This window comes from Aquarana catesbeiana, linkage group LG10 (genome assembly GCF_042186555.1).
Source record: "Aquarana catesbeiana isolate 2022-GZ linkage group LG10, ASM4218655v1, whole genome shotgun sequence".
Lineage (NCBI taxonomy): Eukaryota > Metazoa > Chordata > Amphibia > Anura > Ranidae > Aquarana > Aquarana catesbeiana.
The window spans coordinates 220,521,261-220,545,579 of record NC_133333.1 but is presented as its reverse complement, the minus strand read 5'-3'; the positions used below and the strand labels follow the sequence as shown (position 1 = coordinate 220,545,579).

General features: G+C 42.5%; 1 protein-coding gene across 3 annotated transcripts in view; it reads right to left on the bottom strand.

Annotated features, from left to right (window-relative positions):
• Positions 1–24,319, bottom strand: part of NTM (neurotrimin) — a 1,068,699-nt gene that overhangs the window by 746,099 nt on the left and 298,281 nt on the right. Inside the window, exon 1 of one of the 3 annotated variants that reach the window (XM_073603338.1) lies at positions 3,767–3,833. The exons of the other annotated variants lie outside the window; for them this stretch is intronic. Within the exon in view, the coding sequence (XP_073459439.1) occupies positions 3,767–3,818 (52 nt within the window). The 5' untranslated portion in view covers positions 3,819–3,833. Of the gene's footprint in view, positions 1–3,766; positions 3,834–24,319 lie in introns of those variants that run through there. 3 annotated transcript variants of the gene reach the window in all.

Genomic DNA, 24,319 nt, shown 5'->3' with positions numbered 1-24,319 from the left:
CCCAATCCTCAGGTTTCCTGCAGGAATTCTCCTAACCTCAGTTCTCCTGCAGAAATTCCCCAATCCTCAGGTCTCCTGCAGCAATTCCCCAATCCTCAGGTCTCCTGCAGTAATTCCTCAATCCTTTAGGTCTCCTGCAGTCATTCCCCCATTGCCACCCACATGTCTCCTGCAGCAATTCCCCAATCCTAAGGTCTTCTGCAGTAATTCCCCAATCCTCAGGTCTTCTGCATTCATTCCCCAATCCTCAGGTCTCCTGCCGTCATTCCCCCATTGCCATCCGCAGGTCTCCTGAAGGAATTCCCCAATCCTCAGGACACCCGCAGGAATTCCCCAATCCCCAGGTCTCCTGCAGGAATTTCCCCACTGCCACCCACAAGTCTCCTGCAGCAATACCTTCATCCCCTTCCACAGGTCACCTACAGTAATTCAGACATCCCCCATGAGCAGGTCACCTACCGTATCTCCCCCATTGACACTCGCAGGTCACCTGCAGTAATCTCCCCCCAGTGTACACACTGACAAATAGATAAATTATGGGAGGGATTGTTCAGGGCCCTATAGCTGTGTGACAGAATTCCCTGGGGTTGGGGGGAGGACAACTTGTTTCCATAAAACATTAAAAACAAACGTGATATTTAGAATAACTGCATATTTAAATCAGACAGGGCAATTAATAATGATAATTAGGGATAATGACGATGAATTTAATTGGTTAATCATGGTGTAATTAGAAATACGGAGATGCCAGTCGCCTTTCGGCAGTTGGAACTGTGCGCCTAATCCTGGGCGGCGGCATAAAACAGAGCAGAAATAAAAAGATATGAAAAACGGAAAACTGAGATGGAGAAAAATTGGAAGTGCTAGTCTGCTCTAGAGTACCAGTACTATATCTGTTGGGAGCACCTACTACAACCCCCCAAGAACCTCCAAATCTGTCCCCTCCTCCCAAAATGCTCTGTATACAGATAAATGTGTCATGTTCTCAAACTGGGCACAATAGATAGAGCAAATGGTGACACACTAGGGGGTCAATTCACAGAAGGATATTGCATGAGATATTTGGGTCATGTGACACATGTAACCCAAATAACTAATGCTATAAAAAAAAAAATCGTACTATACATTTATGCATTATCTACCGCAAAATGGAGAAACGCTCGGTAAATACTGCATGAACCTCCCTAAAAGTCAATTCACAGAAATACATAAAAGTAAACAAAAACATTGGTAAATAAGTCTTGGTCTAGCCACACAGTGTTTACCAAACACTAGCTGGTTGTTAAGGAGCCGGCACCCGCTGCATCCTTAACAACCAGTGGCTCATCTTCTCAATGTAAACAAAGGAGCCATAAATTTGAACTGACGTGCGTCCCAAAAACACAGAAACTGGTCTCCTCAGTTCCCAGACATTTACAGAGTGTTGTTAAAAAAAGAGGGGATGCTACACTGTGGTGAACATGGCCCTGTCCCACCTTTTTTGAGGCAGGTTGCTGCCATCAATTTCAAAATTACCTTATTTTTTTTTCTTAAAATAGTACATTTTCTCAGTTTAAATATTTGATATGTTTTCTATTTTCTAGTGTGAAAAAAATATGGGTTTATGGGTTTATGAGATGTACAAATCATTGCATTCTGTTTTTATGTAGATTTTGCACAGCATCTCAACTTTGTTGGAATTGGGGTTGTACAACCACACACCACATTTTGAGGAAAAATAACAGCACATACAAGCAGATATTATCCTTTCATATCCTTAGATAACATTTCCTGGTTACCTGGTGATCCTGCCAGTTCACTATTCAGAGTTTGGCATTGGCACTTGGTTTGCGCATGCTTAGCAAGCCGCCCCACATCACTTCTGTACATCATGCAGGATGGCTCAAAGTTTTGTGACTGACAGCGGAGCATTTTGCCATTGCTGTCTATGGGAATATAAGGGAGGAGCTCTGTTGGTCATATGATTTTTTTTAACACTAATCTAAATGCAAATACCATTATATTAAAATAACACATATACCATTATATTAAAATAACATCATGAAAGCAATTCTTGCTTTCAGTTTACCATAATGGTATTCACATTTAGATCGGGTTTCATGTTCATAATGCAGCAGGCCAACCGCTCAGCACAGGACCCGGAAGCAAGTGGAGATCACTGGAGTAGTAGCACCTGCTTCTGTGTTTTCTACCTTCCAGGGGCATTGGCCAGGTATGGTTTATGCATAGTTATATTGGTCCAAGCAAGACCAGGTAAAACCATACCATGCCTGAAATTCTTTAAAAAAAAAAGCTTAATCAGGTTTTCAACAAGTTTGAAACATGGAAGAGTCGATGGGTAGACAGAAGAGATGGCCATCTTGAGCACTTTAGCAGGAGGGGGTGCAAATAGGGCAAGGCCTGCTACTGTGTCGCTGAATTAGTTCACAGGGGGCAATCTGGCCTTATCATCCTGGGTCCTGGCAGTGCTGAAGATGGATGGTGGCTTGGACACATTTACAGAACTCATTTTAGGATCCATATTTACCATCTAAAGGCTGAAGATGGCTTCAAGAAAGCTGTTGGAAGCTTGGGGAAAGCCTCAAATGCTCTGTAACAGCTTGCTGGACACACTGCTCCTATACAAACTGAGGCCTGTATGCACAAGCCGTTACTTTGCCAAATTACCGTAATTTCTCACCAGCGGGCCCCACAGACACAGGCTCTGGTCACACTTCTGAATCTGTGTCTGATATAATGTTACAAGGTCTGATATCAAAACAAGATCTGATATAATAGTGTCTGATATAATAGGGTCTAATATAATGTAACAAGGTCTGATATAATTGTGTGATATAATGTAACAAGGTCTAATATAATTGTGTCTGATATGATGTAACAAGGTCTGCTTTAATAGTGTGATATAGTGTAACAAGGTCTGATATTATTGTGTCTGATATAATGTAACAAGGTCTGATATAGTGTCTGATATAAGGTAACAAGGTCTGATATAATAGTGTCTGGCACAATATAACAAGGTCTGATACTGTAACTTAGTCTGACATAACAGTGTGTGATATAATGCAACAAGGTCTGATATAATAGAATAAGGTCTGGTGTCATAGTGTGTGATATAATAAAACAAGGTCTGATAATATAATAGTATCTGATATAATATAACAAGGTAACAGTCTGATATAATGTAACAAGGTCTCTTGGAATACAGTATAACAGTGTATAATATAACAAGGACAGATATACTATAATAATGCCTAATGTAACAGAGTTGGATATAATGTAAAAGAATCTGTTATTTCATAAAAGAGTTTGATATTAGACTGATACAAGCTAATAGATTATTCATTTAATTTGATATCTAGTGATGATCTCCAGCACCGGGAAAGACTATGTACTCAGGTAGAAAGCTGTGATGTGCGACCAGTTAACAATATTCTGATTGCTCTATATGGAGTGTGGGTTAAGTTTGGTTGCTACGGGTTACAACAAAATGAAATATTTTGATTTACACTGGTAAGTATGTGTGTGCTCCCTGGGCAAAGTGAATGGGACTGGTACATCAGCACACGCAGATTATACTCTATATAATATACATATATTAATACACATACACTTGTGTGCACACACAAATATAGAACGCATATGACACATGTACATGCATATATACACATGCCCACACATATACACACATGACACATGTACACACACACAAACATAAAAACACACATACAGTATGTACACGCATACACACACGCGCACACACATGTACCTGCAGGCATGCTGAGCCCTGTTCCCTCTCCGGGGCAGAGATATTCTTTCATGGCCCAGCTTTGTATATAGCGCTCTCTGCCAACCTCACCCCCCGTGGACACATGAAAAGCAGCGATGAAATAGAGCTCAGCACTTACCTAGGAGCAAAGAGAAACATGAATTACTAGAGAGAAAAGACAAACTCTTTCATATCCTGAAAAGTGTGAAATGAATCCCATTCCTTTCCACTAATGAGACAGAAGATGTTACATTCTGTTATAGCAAAACTCCAGGCAAACAGTAAAATGTATCACGATAAAACAGTGCAATTCCTAATAAAACATAAAACCGTGAAATCCCCCCTGCCTCCCAAATCCTAACGTGTCACTCCTGTTGTCGCCCTGAAAAGGCCCCTTACAAACGAGCGCAAAAAACGTCATGTTTATAGCTGTGTTGTGTATTTTTGTTTTTACAGATCTGAACACAGGTGTATTCTTGTCTAAGTGACAATGCACACATCTGCTTTAAAGATTTGTAAAGCAACAATGTAGTCAGAGCTGTAAAAAATAAAAAATAAAATGAATATTTTACGCTTGAGGGCAAAAAATGAATCACTTACATACACATGTATACACAAGTACACAGTATAAGAGATTATATGCAGAAATTGCAACACAGGCAGCTAGAAGAGCGAGAAGGATACCCATGTATTTGCATATACATTTACGCGCCTGTACGCAAGGTCTTTAAGGAACATAACTTGTGTTTTTTACTCAGGATCTCTCTGCCAGCAAGATCCTGCAAATAAACATCAGTACATTATTACTTTGTGTGGTAACATCCCAAGTGACATATGAATGCCTGTATACACTCAGTGAGAGGAGCCACCCTGAAGGAAGGCCTGTGACTCCACATCCCATAGACGGTTCAAATTTCCTGCTGAACCGGCTGAGATTCGAACCATGTATGGGCAGGCTGAATGTACCCAAGCTGATCAATCAATCAACGTGGGTAAAACCAGCCTGTTAGATTTTACATGCAATTATTGCAGTTGCAGGAAAGAAAAATGCTCTGTCTATGGCCGGCATCAGCGATTTACTTCTGGCAGTGAAGTGACACCAGATGAGGGCATCACCCCTAGGGTCGGGGATCTATCCCTGTGAAGACATGATGCAAAAGTAACTCGAACTATATAGAACAGCAGCAACAAGTCAGCTGCATTATTTCATTTTTATTGGTCTTTTGTTGGTTGTTGTTAACAGATAACAGAAAAAAATCACCATATGTAATAAAGTGAACCCCAACATATCCATTGGGGGGGGGGGGACAATGGGGAGAGATGGGAAAAGGAAATGAAAGGATGCATGAGGAAAGGAAACAATGGCTGGCGTACAGGGAGAAAAGATTGAATGAGGTAGATGAGGAGGAGAAATCCTGGGTGTAGATAGGTACATGGGAAAGGAAGGACATTTAAAAAAGGGAAATTATGGAGTATGCAATGAAGGGAAATGATGTGGGTAAATAGTTACAATGGGAAGGGAAATGATTAGCGTAGATGGGGAAGGACATTAAGGGAAATTATGGGGGTAGATTGGGAAGGGAAATGATAGAGGTAGATTGGGAAGGGAAATGATAGAGGTAGATTGGGAAGGGAAATGATAGAGGTAGATTGGGAAGGGAAATGACAGAAGTAGATTGGGAAGGGAAATGATAGGAAATGAAGGGAAGAGAAATGATAGAGGTAGATTGGGAAGGGAAATGATAGGAGTAGATTGGGAAGAGAAATGATAGGAATGGATTGGGAAGGGAAATGACAGAGGTAGATTGGGAAGGGAAATAATAGGAAATGATGGGAAGAGAAATGATAGAGGTAGATTGGGAAGGGAAATGATAGGAATGGATTGGGAAGGGAAATGATAGGAAATGATGGGAAGGGAAATTATAGGGGTAGGTTGGGAAGGGAAATTATAGGAAATGATGGGAAGAGAAATGATAGAGGTAGATTGGAAAGGGAAATGATAGAGGTGATTGGGAAGGGAAATGATAGGAGTAGATTGGGAAGGGAAATGATAGAGGTGATTGGGAAGGGAAATGATAGGAGTAGATTGGGAAGGGAAATGATAGGAGTAGACGAAAATTATGGGGGTGGATAAGTAGATGAGGAAGAGAAATGATGGGAGTGAAATATTGTTACAAAAATTCTAAACGTTTTTAATCTCAGACTTTGCAAGGTGAACATTTTAATCCTTCTGATGGTGGCTTTCCCCCTGACTCTGCTTGGGGTCCTTCCTGGGGCAGAATACCTTTTTGTACCCCTCACACAGCACTGAGAAGAAAGGCAGAACGATTCAGAAAGGACGGATGAAGGATATCGTACAGGATGAAAATACATATCAATATCAAAGTGTCCTTTTTCCCACTTCTGCAGCAAACTTTTTAATCACAGAGCTTTTTATATTTTTTTGTTCTGGAAGCTCTCAGGGGTCAATTATTCTCTGAGCCGCTTCACAGACAACCCCGCCGCGCGTCAATCTATTGAGGGGCCTACTTGTGAGAGGTGTGCAGAGCGTCTCAAGGAAGACATGAGTGCAGACTATTGCTCTGTCGTCAGCTGCTGCAGAAAATTAAAGGGAAAAAAAAACCTGATAACCGGCTATAAAGAAAATGACTTGAGCCGTGCAAAGCTCGGCAGAGATGTGGCGGACACCTACGCAGCGGCTTCAGGCCGGATAATCACACCATCAGACTTAGTTTCACTGCATTCTATTACAGAGTCAATCAAGTGAGTTAAAGCAAAGCACTCGGTGCAGCACCACCGCCGCTGCTGCTGCCATTACTCCTAATTTATGCTTAATCTTCGCTGACTTTTACACATGAAATCTCCCACAAAGGACACAATAGGAGTAAATAGAAAATTACAATGTGTCCTGCTGTGTGTGGGGGGTCATGGGGCTGGGTGTGATGTTCTGAAAGCTTCTTCCTGTGCCAGCACAAAGGGGGAGGGATGGGGTTAGTAGTTTTATGTACCACTTTAATGCCAAAGGATGTGCAATCTTGGTATTTCTATTGGTCAGTGCATATTAGTAAGATGCCCAATTGACACCCAGGGGGACCCCCCCCACCACAAACACCAAGGAGCACTCAAAGGGTCAAAGACAAATTCATCTATTGCTCTCTCCTAATCAAACTACGGATTTGTCACATTTAATATAGATGTAAATTATAATGTATGGCATTTGATTTACATTGTGTGTGCTTGATTTGTTTTGATTGCAGTGTGTATTATAAATAGACCCCGCTATTTTAAATAAAATCCTATTTTTCATCCCTTGTTCTATCTTAGTGCTGCTGATCTCCTGCAGCCTTTGTGCAGCCACTTTATATCTGCATGCACTCCAGAAAAACTGTATGGCATTTTTCAGGGCAGGCTTCCTGATGTTGATTACAGTGGATCGTGTCTGTGTAAAGCATGTTATAACGGCCACTTGTACTCTCTGTCAGAAGCGGGAAGGTCGAAAATCTTATCTGTGTCAGTTCATGTGTTTTACCCATTGTTTACTCATACATTTGTAAGCAGGTGCAGTCTACTTTCTCCACTGCAGGTGGCACTCTTCCACAGTGGCACTGTTGTTGGAGAGGAAGTCAAGAGGAACATGATTCCTCTATGGTTAACTGGGTCACTGGGGAAGCTATCCAATTGGATGCTGCCACTCCATATGACTCTAGCAGCCATCTTGGGTCAAGCAGAGCCTATTAAAAGCCGTGGCTCCATGGCTTGGCACGCATTTTGCGAGTGGGTAGAATAGGGACAGGTACGCCACCTGGTAGGGACAGAACCAGAGGCAGGGAAATGTTCCTGATGAGGAGGGAAAGTGTAGGGTTTACAACTTCTCTGGATAGCTTCCTGCTTGGGCATGAGACAACCAGGCCGCATTCTGCCGCTCACTACACACTGCTCAAACCTGCTCTCTACATGCTGCGGGACCTGTGAGTGTTCCCAGTTGGGTTGCCTTCCCACCGTGTTTATTGTGAACTGTCTTTACAATTTTTCATTAAAAGTTTTTTCATCACACCTGGACTGGACCTGTTAAGGCCGCCGCACCCCACTTACACATTGTGTAATTATCTCTGTACACAGGAAGTCAAGTGGACATTACATACATAAGCTCTGCTTTCCCTTCCCAGTAGTCATACTTTATTGTTCCTTCCTCTCAGCACAAATCTCCACCATGCTTACAGAGTTCTAACACATAGTACTGTGGAACCAATTCATCAAGTTGCAATGCGATATCTCAGTCCTTGTGCTCGGGACACAGTCCACTCAGACCCCATCGGAGTGGCACACCCAAATCCTGCCTCTAATTATGCAGCAGTCGTAGCCCCTAATGACCATAATGAATGCCTGATTAGGTAGGAATAAGGGTGACACTGTGATCCTGGGATATCGCCCAGAACACAACATCACTGCCACTGAAGTCTAAGGTGCAGACCTAAAACTGCTGTACATGTAACATGTATGTAAACAGAGAAGGGATGTTTGTACAGGATCTCCCCTTACTGCTGTACACGCCACACGTATGTAGACAGAGGAGGGATGTTTGTGTAGGATCTCCCCCATCATACAGTGGAGGGGGTTTCATCACCTTCCTCTTTATCAATGACATCAGCATTCCTCCTGCAGATAGGAGATAACCCCAAGCTATTCTCACCTCCCCCCTTTGCTATCACAGCAGCATCACACGGCCCAACTACATCCCACATATAACATGAATTTCTTCATCATTTAGAATCCAACATCACACCAATCAGAGTCACTGCTGGGAATCCTCCGTATTTCTAAATAAAGTTCTCTACATGGGGAAGGTTGATAATCTTATCTGTGTCAGTTCATGTGTTTTGCCCATCGTTTACTTGTACATTGTGTAATTATTTCTGTACACAGGAGGTCAAAAACGATCATTACATACATAGGCTCTGCTTTCCCTTCATGGTGGTTGTACTTTATTGTGCCTTCCTCTCTACCATGTGAACACTGACTAATCACACATAGTACTGTGACCCCAATTCATCAAACTGCAATGTAATATTTCAGTCCTCGTCCCCGGGACACCGCTAACCCCACCCACAGGCCACACAGACCCTATCCACTTACTGGAGTAACCCACCCAAACCCTTCCTCTAATTATGCAGGATTCACCCACTCGCAGCCCCTAATAACCATAATGAATGCCTGATGAGGTTGGAATAAGGGTAACACTGCGATCCCAGGACATTGCCTGGAACACAACATCATTGGGAATGAGCTCTAATGCCCCATACACACGATCAGAAATTCCGTCAGAAAAAACTTGGATGGTTTTTCCGACGGAATTCTGCTCAAGCTTGCCTTGCATACACACGGTCACACAAAAGTTCTCTGAACTTTCGACCGTCAAGAACGCGGTGACACTACGACGAGCCAAGAAAATGAAGTTCAATGCTTCCGAGCATGCGTCGAATTGTTTCCGAGCATGCGTGATTTTTTGCGCGTCTGAATTGCATACAGACGAACGCATTTTTGAATAGGAACTTTTTCCGACCGAAAAATAAAGGACTTGCTCTCAATCTTTTGCTGGCTGGAATTCTGCCAGCAAAAGTCCGATGGAGCATACACACTGTCGAAATTTCTGACCAAAAGCTCACATCCGACTTTTGCTGGCAGAATTTCTGATCGTGTGTACGGGGCATAAGAGAAACATACTCTAGCATTTCTGGTTGCGACCATCTTGAGTAAGGGCAGATGATTCATGTAGCATTGACTTCCTGGAATCCATCTGCCCTTAGCTCAGGCATAAAAGAATGAGGGTGTGGTTAGATGAGAAAGCACCTCCTCCCCTCCTGAAGACTCCTGTGATGTATACCATTATTTGCCTAGGCCAGAAACCAGGAAGTAACTAAAGAAATGTAAAAAAAAGAAAAAACTTTCCTATCTATTAATGAATGCTAGCATAATAAGGATTACAAATAGTCGATGTTAATTGGGAAGAGTGAAGTTCTGCCTCCGGCCTCCCCACCCCAGTATATGTAGTTAAAAAACACACCCCTAGCCACACCCTCAGTTATATGCAAGTAAAGACACACCCCTAGTTCTATGTAGGTAAAAACACACCCTGCCACACGCCTAATTATATATAGGTAATGGCACACCCCCAGTTATATGTAGGTAAAGGCACCCTTCTCACATGCCCAGTTATATATAGATAATGCAACATGCCACACCCCCCACACCACACCCCCAGTTATATGTAGGTAAAGGCACCCTTCTCACATACCCAGCTATATACAGATAATGCAACATGCCACACCCTCAGTTATATGTAGGTAAGACACACATATGCACAGTGGCTAACCATCTATCAGTGCTCTTGGTGTCACTTTTGTGAGTGCAACATACTATTTATTAGAGATGCACCGAAATTTCGGCGGCTGAAAATTGTGTTTTCGGCATTTTGCCGAGAGGGGAAAAGGTGCTGATAGTGGCGCAGAAAACACGCGATTGCGCTGCGATTTTACTGTGCTTATGACTCAAGTAACTCAAAAACCACATCAAAAACATAACGCGGGTGCGTTACTGATGCATTCTTGCTGCATTTTAAATACATTTCTACGAGGAGGTGCGTTTTTGGTGCGTTTTTTTTTTTTACCTGACCAAAAATGCAGCAAGCAAGGTTTTTTAACACAACAGAACCACAAAGGGACCAGTGTGCAGACATACATAGAATTTAAAAGGGATGCATTTTTCTTGTGCTTTTCTTGCACTAAAGGTGCCGATAATGGCCGACAATAAAGTCATATTCATTTAAATTCATGATATTAATTAAAAAGTCGAATATAATATATATATATATATATATATATATATATATATACTGTATTTATTGGCGTATAACACGCACTTTTTCACCCTGAAAATCAGGTGCAAATGGCGTGTGCGTGTTATACGCCAATACTTCAATTTTAGCTGTCTCGGATGGTACAGGGAGGGGGGCGGGACGAGCGCCGTCAGATTACATACAGTGAGAATCTCCTGTTTACTTGGCGGACTCTGTAATAAGAAGTCCTGTCTCCTGGGCCGCCATTGGACCACTGTTCTGTCTATTATTGGAGATTCTCACTGTATGTAATCTGTTGGCACTTGTGCCGCCCCCTCCCTGTCCCCTCTAGGGTGCAGATGGGCATCGATCAGGCTGCACTGATGACAGTGGTGAGGCTGCTGCATTGATGGCAATGGTGAGGCTGCTGCGTTAATGGCAATGGTGAGGCTGCTGCGTTGATGGCAATGGTGAGGCTGCAGATGGGCATTGATCAGGCTGCATTGATGACAATGGTGAGGCTGCAGATGGGCACTGACCCTTATTTTGCTTCAAAGTGTCTTATATATATATATATATATATATATATATATATATATATATATATATATATATATACTTTTTTTTTTTTTTAAACTGTCATTTTTGGTTTCAGTTTCGGCCAAGTGCATCCTGAATTTTTGGTTTTGGCACCAAAATTTCCATTCGGCACACTTCTACTATTTATTTTACTAAGAAAGCTGAATACCCTTTACACTATGGATGCTCTCTGCACTGCTTTTCTTTTTTTATATTTGTATACTGGATGAAAGAGTTAGCATAACACTGTTGAGATTTAAAGTGGACCTGTCAGTAACTTTACAAGTAAGTATAAATATATTCCTAGCTTTTCTCAATATACAGTAGCAGTATTTTTAGAAAAGCTCTATCAGTTAGCATTAAAAAGAAGTCCCTGTGCTCCGGTCAGTAAATTTGCCTAGGCTGAGATGTTGTCACCAGTGTGCTGCAGACAGGAGGGAGCATTTCCTCAGTCTCCTCTCGATCACTGTTCAGACTACAACATTGTAGCAAGTCACAAGAAGAGAAGCTGCAGCAGAGAGTTATTTGTGTCAGAAATTTGTGAACACCACCAAGAACTACACATCCCCAAGTCTCCAATTTGGTTCTGTAGAAGGGCCAAGGAAATATTGCAACCAATAAGCTCCTTTTTCCCTTTTCTCCAGACCACAGACAGCAGATGACGGTTGGGCATCGGGCTTGGTTCACACTAGTGCGGGCCTGTTGGCCATGTTTGCTTGGGCATGGCAGCCCATTCAAGCATCTTTTTAAAAATGTGGCTGCGGGGAAACCGCATGGGCTTTTTGATTCCCTGCAGTTCCAGTGATCGCGCTGTGGGCTGAGATGCATGGGGGTGCCATTCAGAAGGAACGGCAGCCCCCTGCATCTCACAGGAGCAGTGCAATTCGGCTGCGGGTATCAATGCGATTCCCGCAATTGAAACACAGTGTGGGCTAGTGTGAACCTAGCCCTGACAAGCAATTTAATCAATTTTGTTCTTCAGAAAAATTCTGTCTTTTCCCAAAAAAAACCCAACACATGCCACCTGCATACTGCCCAGGTCACAGGTATTTCTGTATATGGGCTGTATTCCTAATAGAATAGAAATGTTCCTAATAGAATGTTGCTCGTGGCTCCTGAGAATCTGCAGTACCCCAACACTTCACCTGCTGCCCTCCCCATGAGAGGATGGAAGTCTCTGCAGAACATTCCGGAAGATATTATGCAACGCAGACACTCTCTGGAAATTTCCAGCTGTAAAACAGACTTGAAGTAAGCTGGAGAGCAACTTAATATGATATTAAACACCTCCATCCAGGAGGAGAGCGCCCTCCCCCCGCCGCCCCAGCTAATTAAACCTTCCGCCAGGCCCGAGCCGTGTTTACTCCCCAATTAAAGAAAGTCACCTTATCACACCAAAGCAAAAGTGTATATTTAGATGGCGTGATATTTACCGCTGTGTGTTTTTTAATCAGAAGCCGGCGTGTCCTGAACACATTTTATTTAATAAGTGCTTATTGATAATTTCCGTCACAGGAGGAGGGAAACGAAAACAAATAAAAATGAGGGGAGAAAGAAAAAAACTGATACTCAACCCAGAATATTAGATAGAACTACTGGATGGGGTGAGAATCCTCCAATGAGAGGGGCGAAGTGGCTTTTGGCATGAAAAATAAAAGGTGAATGTGAATGGGGTGAGATTATTGCGCTAACCATAAACACAAATCTAAGCAGTTAACACAAAAATCGACAAATTAAAACAAAAGATAACACGTGGTATAGCGCTAAAACAAAATATTGGCATATAAATCGTGTGCAAAATACATCATACAATACATTAATCAAACCATGTTGCTTAATTAACCACTTGCCTACAAGGGCACTTACACCCCCTTCCTGCCCAGGCCATTTTTCAGCTTTCAGCTCTGTCGCACTTTGAATGACAATTGAGCGGTCATGCTATACTGTACACAAACAGATTTTTTATCATTTTCTTCACACAAATAGAGCTTTCTTTTGGTGGTATTTAATCACTGCTGGGTTTTTTATTTTTTACAAAAAAAAAATTTAAAAGACCAAAAAATTAAAAAAAAAAAAAAAGTTTTTTACTTTTTTTCTGTCAGTGAATTTTGTAACCAAGTAATTTTTTGCCTTCATTGATGTGCGCTGATGAGCAGCACTGATGGGCACTGGTAGGCTGAACTGGTGGGCATTGATGAGGAGGCACTTATGGGCACTGATGAGGGGGCACTTATGGGCACTGATGAGGAGGCACTAATATGCCGCACTTATGGGCACTGATAGGTGGCACTGATGGGCACTGTTAGGTGGCACTAATAGGTGGCACTGGTGAGCACTGATAGGCAGCACGGATAGGCGGTACCGATGGGCATTGATGGGTGGCATTGATTGACAGCAGTAATGGGCATTGATGGGCAGCACTGATTACCATCACTGACTGGCACTGATTAGTGGCACTTTTGGGCAGTGGTGGGCACTGATTGCTGCCACTGTTGGGCACTGATAGCTGGCATTGGTGGGCATGGGTGGGCACTGATTTGTGACACTATATTGCAATATTGTAATCAGGGCACTGATGATCAGTGCCCTGATTACCTTCCTAGAGATCCTCCTGCATGGAGATGCCACTGATCGGCTCTCCATACCACACACTCTGTCAGTTACTGGCACTTCCTTGTTTACATGTGACTGGCTGTGATTTGACACAGCCGATCACATGGTTAAAGAGCCGCGGACGCGGCTCTTTACAGAGATCGGGGTCGCGTCCTAGCAACATGGTCGCGCAAGAGCACCCATTTTGGGACGCCGTCATATGACGGCGTCCCAGAACAAGAGCCGTACCACCCTGCCGTCATTTGACAGTGGGCGGGCGGCAAGCAGTTAAAGTGCCAAGTGCAAAAATGTAGAAAGTCGCTAAACGACCAAATGCAAGTTCAAATGATTATATGGTGAATGAAGTTCATATGATGGTGAAACCACAAAACATTGGATGGTGAATAAAGTTCATATAATGGTGTATTATTGCCACAATATGTAAAGAACAGTCCACTCGGGGAAGAGGGATCCAAGAAAGTGTTCCAGTGCGGAGGAGAAGGTGCATGTAGAAACCTAAATCCGATTAGTATGGGAAACCTAAACCTGATTACTATGGGACAACCAGGGATGTGAACAGGGTCTTTATGTACTTTAGGCATATAATACATTACTGCAATGTTGGGAGCCAAGGGGACCAAAAAGTATTTTTCCTTCTTATCTAAAATACCTAGGGCTGAACCTTTATTGGCCAACTCAAAAAGGGTCCTTTTGTACATGACAGTAGGATCCTTAGGGAGCAGACTGTGTACTCTGATCGCCCAGAATCCTGTTCATCTCTTTGATGTAATCATCTTTGTCTAGTATGACAATCCCCCCGCCTTTATTTGCAAGGCGGATGGTCAGATTTTTGCATCCGCACAATTGTTTTAACACATCTTGAATGGACGGATTGATATGGACTCATTTATTTGGTAGTTTGTCCAGGTCTTGTAGCACTAGACTACGAGAAAAATGAATCAAGGGTGCTAAAGTTCCAGGTGGATTAAAGAGGGTTGGGTTGGAAAGGCCTGAGTGAACCTTACCACCTCCTACTGTTAATGTAGCTGATCTGGGGGGTTGGGTGAGAAAATGTCTCTGTTTGCTAAGTTTACGTGTGAATTTCTGCACCTCGATAAAGGTAGAAAATGTATTAAGTTTCTTTGGAGGGACAAACTTCAGTTCCTTATCCAATAAACTTTTCTCAGTGTCTGTAAGGCCCCTTTCACACTGGGATGGGGGCGGCATCGGTGGTAAAGTGTCGCTATTGTTAGCGGCGCTTTACCGTCGGTATTCGGGCGCTAGCAGGGCGGTTTTACCCCCCGATAGCAGCCGAGAAAGGGTTAAAAACCACCTGAAGAGGCGCTTTGCTGGCGGTATAGCCGCGATTCACCGCCCCGAAGATGCTGCTAGCAGGACTTTTTTTTCCAGTCCTGCTAGCGCACCACTCCAGTGTGAAAGCCCTCAGGGCTTTCACACTGGAGACACAGCACAGGCTGTTTCAGGTCGGTTTGCAGGCGCTATTTTTAGCACAATAGTGCCTGGAAACCGCCCCAATGTGAAAGGGGCCTAAGGGATACTTTATTGATGTTAAAAATGCCTGTACCTACTAAGTTCTTTTTCTTTTTCCCTTGAATGCGCCTCCCCCTCAAGAGCCTCTTTTGTTTCTGGGCCTCTTTGGTGGTCTTGTGTAGGCCTGGGAAAACCCCATGTTGGGGAGGACTGTTTTGGTTATAACTGTATGGAGATCTTGAAAACTGGTCCTCCTCTCTATTCATATAGGGATAAGGATTGCAATACACATCACAAGAACTCTCATCCCTGAGGGGTGAGAACTGATTGTGTGTGTAAATTGGTGTTCTCTGGAAATGGTCATTATTATAGTGGTAGTCATCTCGACTGTTGTACCACCCACGTGGAGATATCCATCTCCACGTGGGTGGTACACATACCCATCAATACCCATCATTGCGATAATGAGGATTTCCAGAACTACCATGATGTTAGCCCCTGCCTCTGTTTTTAAAACCTCTACCTCTATTACTGGTGGGCTGCCTTCCCCTGTAGGAATCAGCTGGGGTATGGGTATTATAAGATCTATTATTCGAACTGGCGAGAGATTTGTGATATCCAAGAGGTCTTGAACTGACAGGTTGGACTGATTTGTAAACCAGTCTCCTATCGGTACCTGATACTCCAGGATCAGGGACTTCCATTGCAGGGGGCTCATCTGCTGTTAAAATAGGCTGGAGATCTTTTTTTGCTAACTAAACACTATATTCATTTTTTAGTAATTTACATCCCAATTATTGTATTTTTTTTTTTTTTTTTTAATTCTCTGGTCTCGTTCTTCCTTCTCCAAATGACTTCTCAAATTTGTGGAGAGGGAAGAATACTCTCATGTGGTTTTGAATGGTGTTAATTTATCTTTAAGTTCCTTTATCTCTTTGTCAATGATGGACAATCTAATCTGTTTCCTTGCTATCAGGAATTCAAGAAGATTGATGTCATCATTGAAGTGTTTAAACCAGGGTTCCAAATTGGAATCTCCTTGTTGGGGATGTATGTCCCATTATAAACCTCTGGGAACAATGCGCTCCTTGGTATACTGTTCGAGGAAGGCTATATTCCACTGCAAGAGTAGTTCTGTCACCATCAGGTTTTTTAACCTAAGAAACAGCCCACCTATTTTCGGTGTCTGTGCTAATAGTGACAAATACACCATCTGTGTTAAACAGACGTGTAGTTCTACAATCAAAAACATCAATTTTTCAAAGGAAGGGTAGCAGCAATAAAAAAAGTCAAAATGTAAACTTGAATGGGGTGAGATTACTGCGCTAACCGTAAACACAAATCTAAGCAGCTAACACAAAAACCGACAAATTAAAACAAAAATAACACATGGTGTAGCGCTAAAACAAAATTTTGGCATATAAATTGTGTGCAAAATACATCTTACAATACAATAATTAAACCACGTTGCTTAATTAAAGTGCCAAGTGCAAAAATGTAGAAGGTCGGTAAACGACCAAATGTAAGTACAAATGATTATATAATGAATGAAGTTCATATGATGGTAAAACTAGAAAACATTGGATGGTGAATAAAGTTCATATAACGGTGTGTTAATGCCACAATATGTAAGAACAGTCCACTCGGGGAAGGGATCCAAGAAAGTGGTCCAGAGCGGATGAGAAGGTGCATGTAAAAACCTACAAAGTCACAATTGGATCATCTGGGATAGTGTGTCCTTGGCCCAATTAAAGGGGGGGGGTAAATACTCTTACCAGATGATGTGGACACACATGCCAGTGGGTCAGTCAAGCAGAAAGTAACGAGTAGGTAGACTCCGCGAAGGAACACTGGACCTCCAGCACCGGAAGTTGAGATTGAAGCTCTGGTGGAAATCTTCTGAAATGTGGATAGTAGAAATCCTCCAAAATATGGATTAGCAAATGTCTCCAATGAGCAGTATGAGGATCATGGAAAAAAAAAGCCTCCATATAGTGTAGGTCAAACAAGTAAAAATGTATTTAAAAGTATAAACATCAAATAAGATGTGTCCAAAAACAAAGTGATCACGGAATTAAAAGCAATGTGGGGAGCTGGACTGGCAAATCCGACGCGATTCGTCCAACTGGACTTCAACTGGGATATTAGCCAGCTCCCACCACATTGCTAGCTTATATAAAAAAACATAATTACAAGATCTCAAAGAACAGCATGGCCCGCCCGCGGTACCCAGATCCGGAAGCATGGCCACTGGCGTGAGCTACACGCCTCGTTCTGAGGGCCGCTGGGCACAACAACACCAATCACGTGACTCTACATGTGATGTCCGAGAAACCCCGATCACATCACTCTTATGCCCTGTACACACGGTCGCACATTCCGACGACAAAATCCGTCGGATTTTTTCCAATGGATTTTGGCCCAAACTTGTCTTGCATACACACAGTCGCACAAAGTTGTCGGAAAATCCGATCGTTCAGAATGAGGTGACGTACAACACGTACGTCGGGACTATAAACGGGCCAGTAGCCAATAGCTTTCGTCTCGTAATTTATTCTGAACATGCGTGGCACTTTGTGCGTCAGATTTGCCTACACACGATCAGAATTTAAACGATCAGATTTTGTTGTCGGAAAATTTTATATCCAGCTCTCAACACAATCCAATCGTACATTTTCCGTCGGAAAGTCCGACCCGTGTGTACAGGGCATAAGTGTGATGGCCGTACCTTGCTAAAGTTACCTGTCTTGATGTGTAACACGTCCATAATGAACGTGTGCGCCAAGCCTCAGTATGGACTCATAAGCCTCATTTTGAGTAGAAAAGTTGAGTGACCAATAGCAATTGACAATATGAATTCAAAGCCTTGATTACATAAAAGGCCAAAAAGAATGATGTTGGTAAGAATCACCGTCAAATTAAGGGATTGGCAATGAAATTTAAAAGGGGACGTCTCACATGGAGATATCATACATTGGGAGACATTGTATATACACAAAAAAATGCAAAAAATCATAGAAGCATATTAAAAAGGGACATAAAATGACGCTAAGCTTGATTAATAAAAGCATTTATATCCCAATCTATGTTCATGCCGAACGGGGAATATGACTTGAGCTTGTGTATCCAGAACGTTTCAAGTCTGGAGACCCCTCGTAGACATGAATCACCCCTCCAGTGGGGGATGAATTTGTCAATAATTTGGTATTAAGTAATTGGTATTTTAAATAATGATGGGAGACACTATGATTGAGACAGCCCTTCTTGATGTTGGCCAAATGCTCATTGACCCTCACTGAGAAGGTCCTGATAGTGCGTCCCACATATTGCTTTTTACATGGGCAGGTCAGCAAATATACGATAAATCGGGTGGCACAGGTCGTGAAATGTTTCATATGGTAAGTACGTTGGGTGGCAGTGGATGTTAATGTATCTGTTTTGTGTCTCCCACAGGTGTTATGCAAACATACATTACACATGTATATAAGGTGTAATGTATGTTTGCATAACACCTGTGGGAGACGGGCCGGGCAGAGCTTTTATGTGGGAAGGTTGCAGCACCTATACACTTGTTTTCCTTGGATGTTTGCTGGTTGGGCACTCCTTTTCGTGAAGATTCTACCTTCACACAGTTGCATGTATTTATCATGTCGGCTCCGGACAACCAGAATCCAAGTAATATGGATACAAGCATGTACTCTGCTTCAGGACAAGTGCATTTGGCTGATCCATCCCCGAGCAGGACCATGAGTGAGGATCGCCAGGCTAAAATGTCACACGTTTTCAACAGGGATGGGAGTATGATCCCCTCTGATACTGCTTGCACTGTGGAGTTTAAGAAGTTACATCATGCTAGCAAGGCGAGGATTTGGTGGGACTTGACAGGTCAAAACCAGTATGTTCATGAGAAAATGATCCCTCGTGGCTTAAGATTGAAAAAGATACCATCCACTGTTTATTTAGATTCCTTTGTAAAGGAATGGAACAATATTTTATCAGACTGCTGTTTGGAATTCATGAAATTAATCATAACATATGAGGAAACTGCATTGCAAACAGCAACTTTGGAAGCACAGAGGTGTAGAGTCTCTTTTGATGAATACATACATCTACCTATATATGAAGATCTGAATAAAAATTTACAAGATACGGTGGACAATTTGGAGAAGGAAATTATGAACACCAAACGATCCAAGTATTTGCGTGATGTTAAGGACTATCAGAGTGACTCTGTCTATGAATGGGGTAGATGTGATCAGAATGCTACTTCCACTCCTCGTTCAATTTTGAAAATGAGGAGAAAATATAAATATAGGAGAGATGGTAATAAAAGGAATGTCAGCTTCAGTTCACCAGAAGCATCTGATGTACAGTCTGAGCTATCAGACCAGAAATTAAGTAGACCCTTTTCAGACTCTAGAAGTTCAGCCAATACGGTTTTTTTCACGTCAGGATTGTGGACAACCCCCAAAAGAACGAGACTCCCCGGGGCTATTTCAAGGTAGCCAAACAGAAAAAATGGCAAAAAGAAAAAAGGATGGACAGGGAGGCAGGAGAGGGAAGAAAAGAAAAGAGATACCCTGTACGGCAAATAGTGCAGAAGAAATAAATAGTAACTCCAAGTTTCAAATGTGGTTAATATTTTAGGCTTCCCTTTGACAGATGCAGACATGTCCTTATTGTCCCGGGGTCTATCCATTTCCCCCTTTTTTAATTTCAATTTTTTTTCCACACTATTGGACATCAATAGATTTGTTAGAAATTTATTATTAAGAAAGCATTTTGCAGATACAGATGCCAGTAGTGTAGATGTTTTGGAAGATAGTGATGGGGGGGTGGGGGGGGGGGTTGGATGTCCATTTTCAGAGTGATAATTACTGTATATACTTGAGTATAAGCCAAGTTTTTCAGCACATTTTTTAGGCTGAAAAACCCCTCTTTTGGCTTGTACTCGAGTGAGCATCTCGAGTGAAGGTACAGCCTCACTGTGCCCCTCTCCCGCTGTGTCATGCAGTCTGTTCGGCGGCCGTCCATTGTAACAAAGCCCCGCCTCCTCCTCGTCTGTGATATACGGAACAATGAACACTGATACAATTCTAGGAAACTGTATCAGTGTTCCATCTATCACAGATGAGGAGGAGGCGGGGCTTTGTTACAGTGGACAGCAAACGAACAGACTGCATGACACAGCGGCAGACACCCGCTGTTTTAGCTATCAAAGGTACAGCTGCAGATGGGCACAATGAGGCTGCAGATGGGCACAGTGAGGCTGCAAATGAGCACACCGAGGCTGCACTCAGACAGTTTTTTTATCCAATTTTTTGTGGTAAAATTAGGTGCCTCGGCTAATATTCGGGTCGGCCTATACTCGCGTATATACGGTATTTGTTCAGGGATATGCACGCAAAACTTGTTTTGGAACAGTTCCAATCAGAGTCTTTACAAAAGTGTTTTTGGTACTCCCTGCAGTGTTCTAATGACAGGGGATAAATATTTTTACCCCATTCATACCAGATGCACTGCTATGGAGGTATTCCAAGACCTTATGGAAAAGGAATTGATTCTTTTAAAAGGATTCTTGTGATAAATAAATAATAAAGAAAATTTGACTAAACAGGAACGGTTTGCAATTATGACTGTAAAAAAGAATCAAAATCTAGTTGTACAGGAAGCCGATAAAGGGGGTACGGTAGTCATACTTAACACTAGGGGTGCAACGGATCAAAAAATTCCCGGTTCGGATCGTTCCTCGGATCAGGAGTCACGGTTCGGATCATTTTCGGATCAACAAAAAAAAAAAATTAGTTGTATTTACAAAAACCTGTGAAAATTCCACCACCATATAGTCCCCACTGTAATATCCACAATCTCCCCCACTGTAATATCCACATCTCCCCCACTTTAATATCCACAATCTCCCCCCCCACTGTAATATCCACATCTCCCTACTGTAATATCCACGTCATCTCCCCCCACTATAATATCCACTATCTCTGTCCCCACTGTAATATCCACGTCATCTCCCCCACTGTAATATCCACGTCATCTCCCCCACTGTAATATCCACGTCATCTCCCCCACTGTAATATCCACATCTCCCCACTGTAATATCCACATCTCCCCCCACTATAATATCCACAATCTCCGTCCCCACTGTAATATCCACGTCATCTCCCCCACTGTAATATCCACGTCATCTCCCCCACTGTAATATCCACATCTCCCCCACTGTAATATCCACGTCATCTCCCCCACTGTAATATCCACATCTCCCCCACTATAATATCCACATCATCTCCCCCACTGTAATATCCACATCATCTCCCCCACTGTAATATCCACATCATCTCCCCACTGTAATATCCAGATCTCCCCCACTGTAATATCCACATCATCTCCCCCACTGTAATATCCAGATCTCCCCCCACTGTAATATCCAGATCTCTCCACATCTCCCCCACTGTAATATCCACATCTCCCCCCACTGTAATATCCACATCTCCCCCCACTGTAATATCCACATCTCCCCACATCTCCCCCACTGTAATATCCACATCTGCCTACATCTCCCCACATCTCCCCCACTAATATCCACATCTCCCCACATCTTCCCCACTAATATCCACATCTCCCCCCACTGTAATATCCACATCTCCCCTACGATTGGAGCTTGCTTGCTTGCAGTTGAGGCGGCTGATGATGACATCAGCACGCCGCTCACCTAGGCTGCCGCCGGGTGTACCAAGATGGCCGCCGCTCCAGAGCTAGGCCGAAGCCGCGGCCTATCCTAAGGCTGAGGCAGCGGAGCGCTCTGCAGATCGCGTGTATGCTGATCCGAACAGGCTGAACTGTTCGGATCACGGATCAGTGACGATCCGTTGCACCCCTACTTAACACCACACAGTATCGTCAGGAAGCATTGAGACAATTGGCCAACACTGATGTATATCGCCCAATAAAACAAAACCCTACACATTTGTTTAAATCAGCCCTAATGGATCTTATTGCAAAGGGTAGGTCAATTGGTGTTTTGAGTGATAAAACTGCAGAATTTTTGGCAGTGAAGGACCCAGTTTCTTCGGTGTTCCATCACCTACCTAAGATTCACAAACCCTCTGTTCCTCTGTTCCTATACAGGGACGCCCCATTGTAGCGGGTATAGCTTCCCTTTTAGAACCCCTTAGCGAATGGGTGGATTTACATTTGCAACCACTTGTACGGAGGCTTCAGGTTATATTCAGGACACGGGTCATGTTTTATCTCAGATGGAAAATATCCAATGGGCAAATCCATATGTTTGGGTGACTTTAAATGTAGTGGCCCTTTATTAGACTATTCTGCATCATTTGGCCATCACAGCAATACAACATCACCTGAATAAGTACAGTAGTTATTCTCCAGAGCTTCAGAGCTACCTTTTGATATGTATTGAATTCCTGTTGACACATAATTTTTTTCTTTTTGATGATTCTTTTTATTTACAGTTATGCAGCGCCTCTATGGGAGCTAAATTTTCACAATCATTAGCAAATTTATTTATGGGGTGGTGGGAGGAGTGTGTTATCTTCTCACATAATATGACCCCTTTTTTTTATACATTTTTTTGGTATGGTCGCTTCATTGACGACGTGATGATTTTGCTTTATTATGTCTACAGGAATTCTTTAAATTTACAGGTTCCTCTGACCCTTTTTCTAGTAATTATCTTGACATCACATTACAAGGTGACTCTGGAATGTCTAGAGATCTAACAGCTACTTTTAGGAAGTCCTGTGCGAGTAATGCCACCATTATAGCCAGCAGTTGCCACCCTACTCATACGATAAATGCCATCCCTGTAGAGGAGTTTATCCGTGCAAAGAGAAAATGCTCTACTGACCTTTCTTTTTCCAGGGAGTGTGAGGTTGTCAGACTCTCCAATCGGGGTTACCCTCAATGTTGTATAGATAGGGGACCTAATGTCACTTGTCATAAACAACGGGAGGATCTGCTCTCCAGTACTCATTCTGTTAAATCTAGGTCCAGGGCCAAATATAGAAAAGATGGGAGGTTACATTTTATTACAACCTATTTTGTAGAGTAAAATAAAATAGTGAGTTTAATGAAAAAGAACATACCCATTTTGTATACTGATAATGCATTGCATAACCTCTTATCCAAAGGTATTGGTTTCAGTAGCCGTAGGGCCCCCACTTTGCATTCAATTTTGGTACCTAGTCATGTCAACTCCCCAACAAAACCTGGCTCTCCTATCCAGGATCATTTCGCTGTGGGGTCAGTACATGCAAATATCGTCGGGTTCATAGACCTAATAAGAATATTACATCTTTTGCCAAAGGAGAAACACATAAAATTGCACAGTACTTTAATTGTGGTTCGGATCATGTGGTATATCTAATCCAATGTTATAAATGTAAAGTGCAATATGTGGGCTGCCTGCACCATACGGCCCTTACGCACACGCATCTCGGGAAACATTACTGTGACAGTTTGAACCCCATTACCAGAAATATCTCCAATGTGTCAAAACATTTTAGAGATGTACACAAAGGAGATATGTCCTCTTTTTCTTTTTGTGGTATAGAGAGGATTTTGCCTGCAGTTGGGGGGGGGGGGTCAGACACCACAGACTTTTAGAACGTGAAGATACACAAGATTCAGACCCGCACCCCACAGGGACTGAACCACAGATGGGATGTAGATCTTTTTCTTAAATCATTTTTTATCAGTTCAGTGTCCAGGCAGTATCATCTTTATGTAGCCCCCACCAATGTAACTGTATCCTGTTTTAGAATTTTATAATCATATATACCATACATGTTTTTGTGGATTGCTTTTTATATGCCTGGCTTTTCCTATGTCTACATTTTCCGTGAAGTGTTTTATTTCACGTCATGTTGGGCTTATAAACCACACATTCTACTGTGGGTCGCTTTTCATATGCCTAGCTTTTTTTTTTTTCTGTTTGTTTTATTTTATGTCCTGGTAGTGTCATCTTTATGGATTATCCACTGACATAGTGATGTTCTGTTTTGAGATAATATTAATTATATATGTTA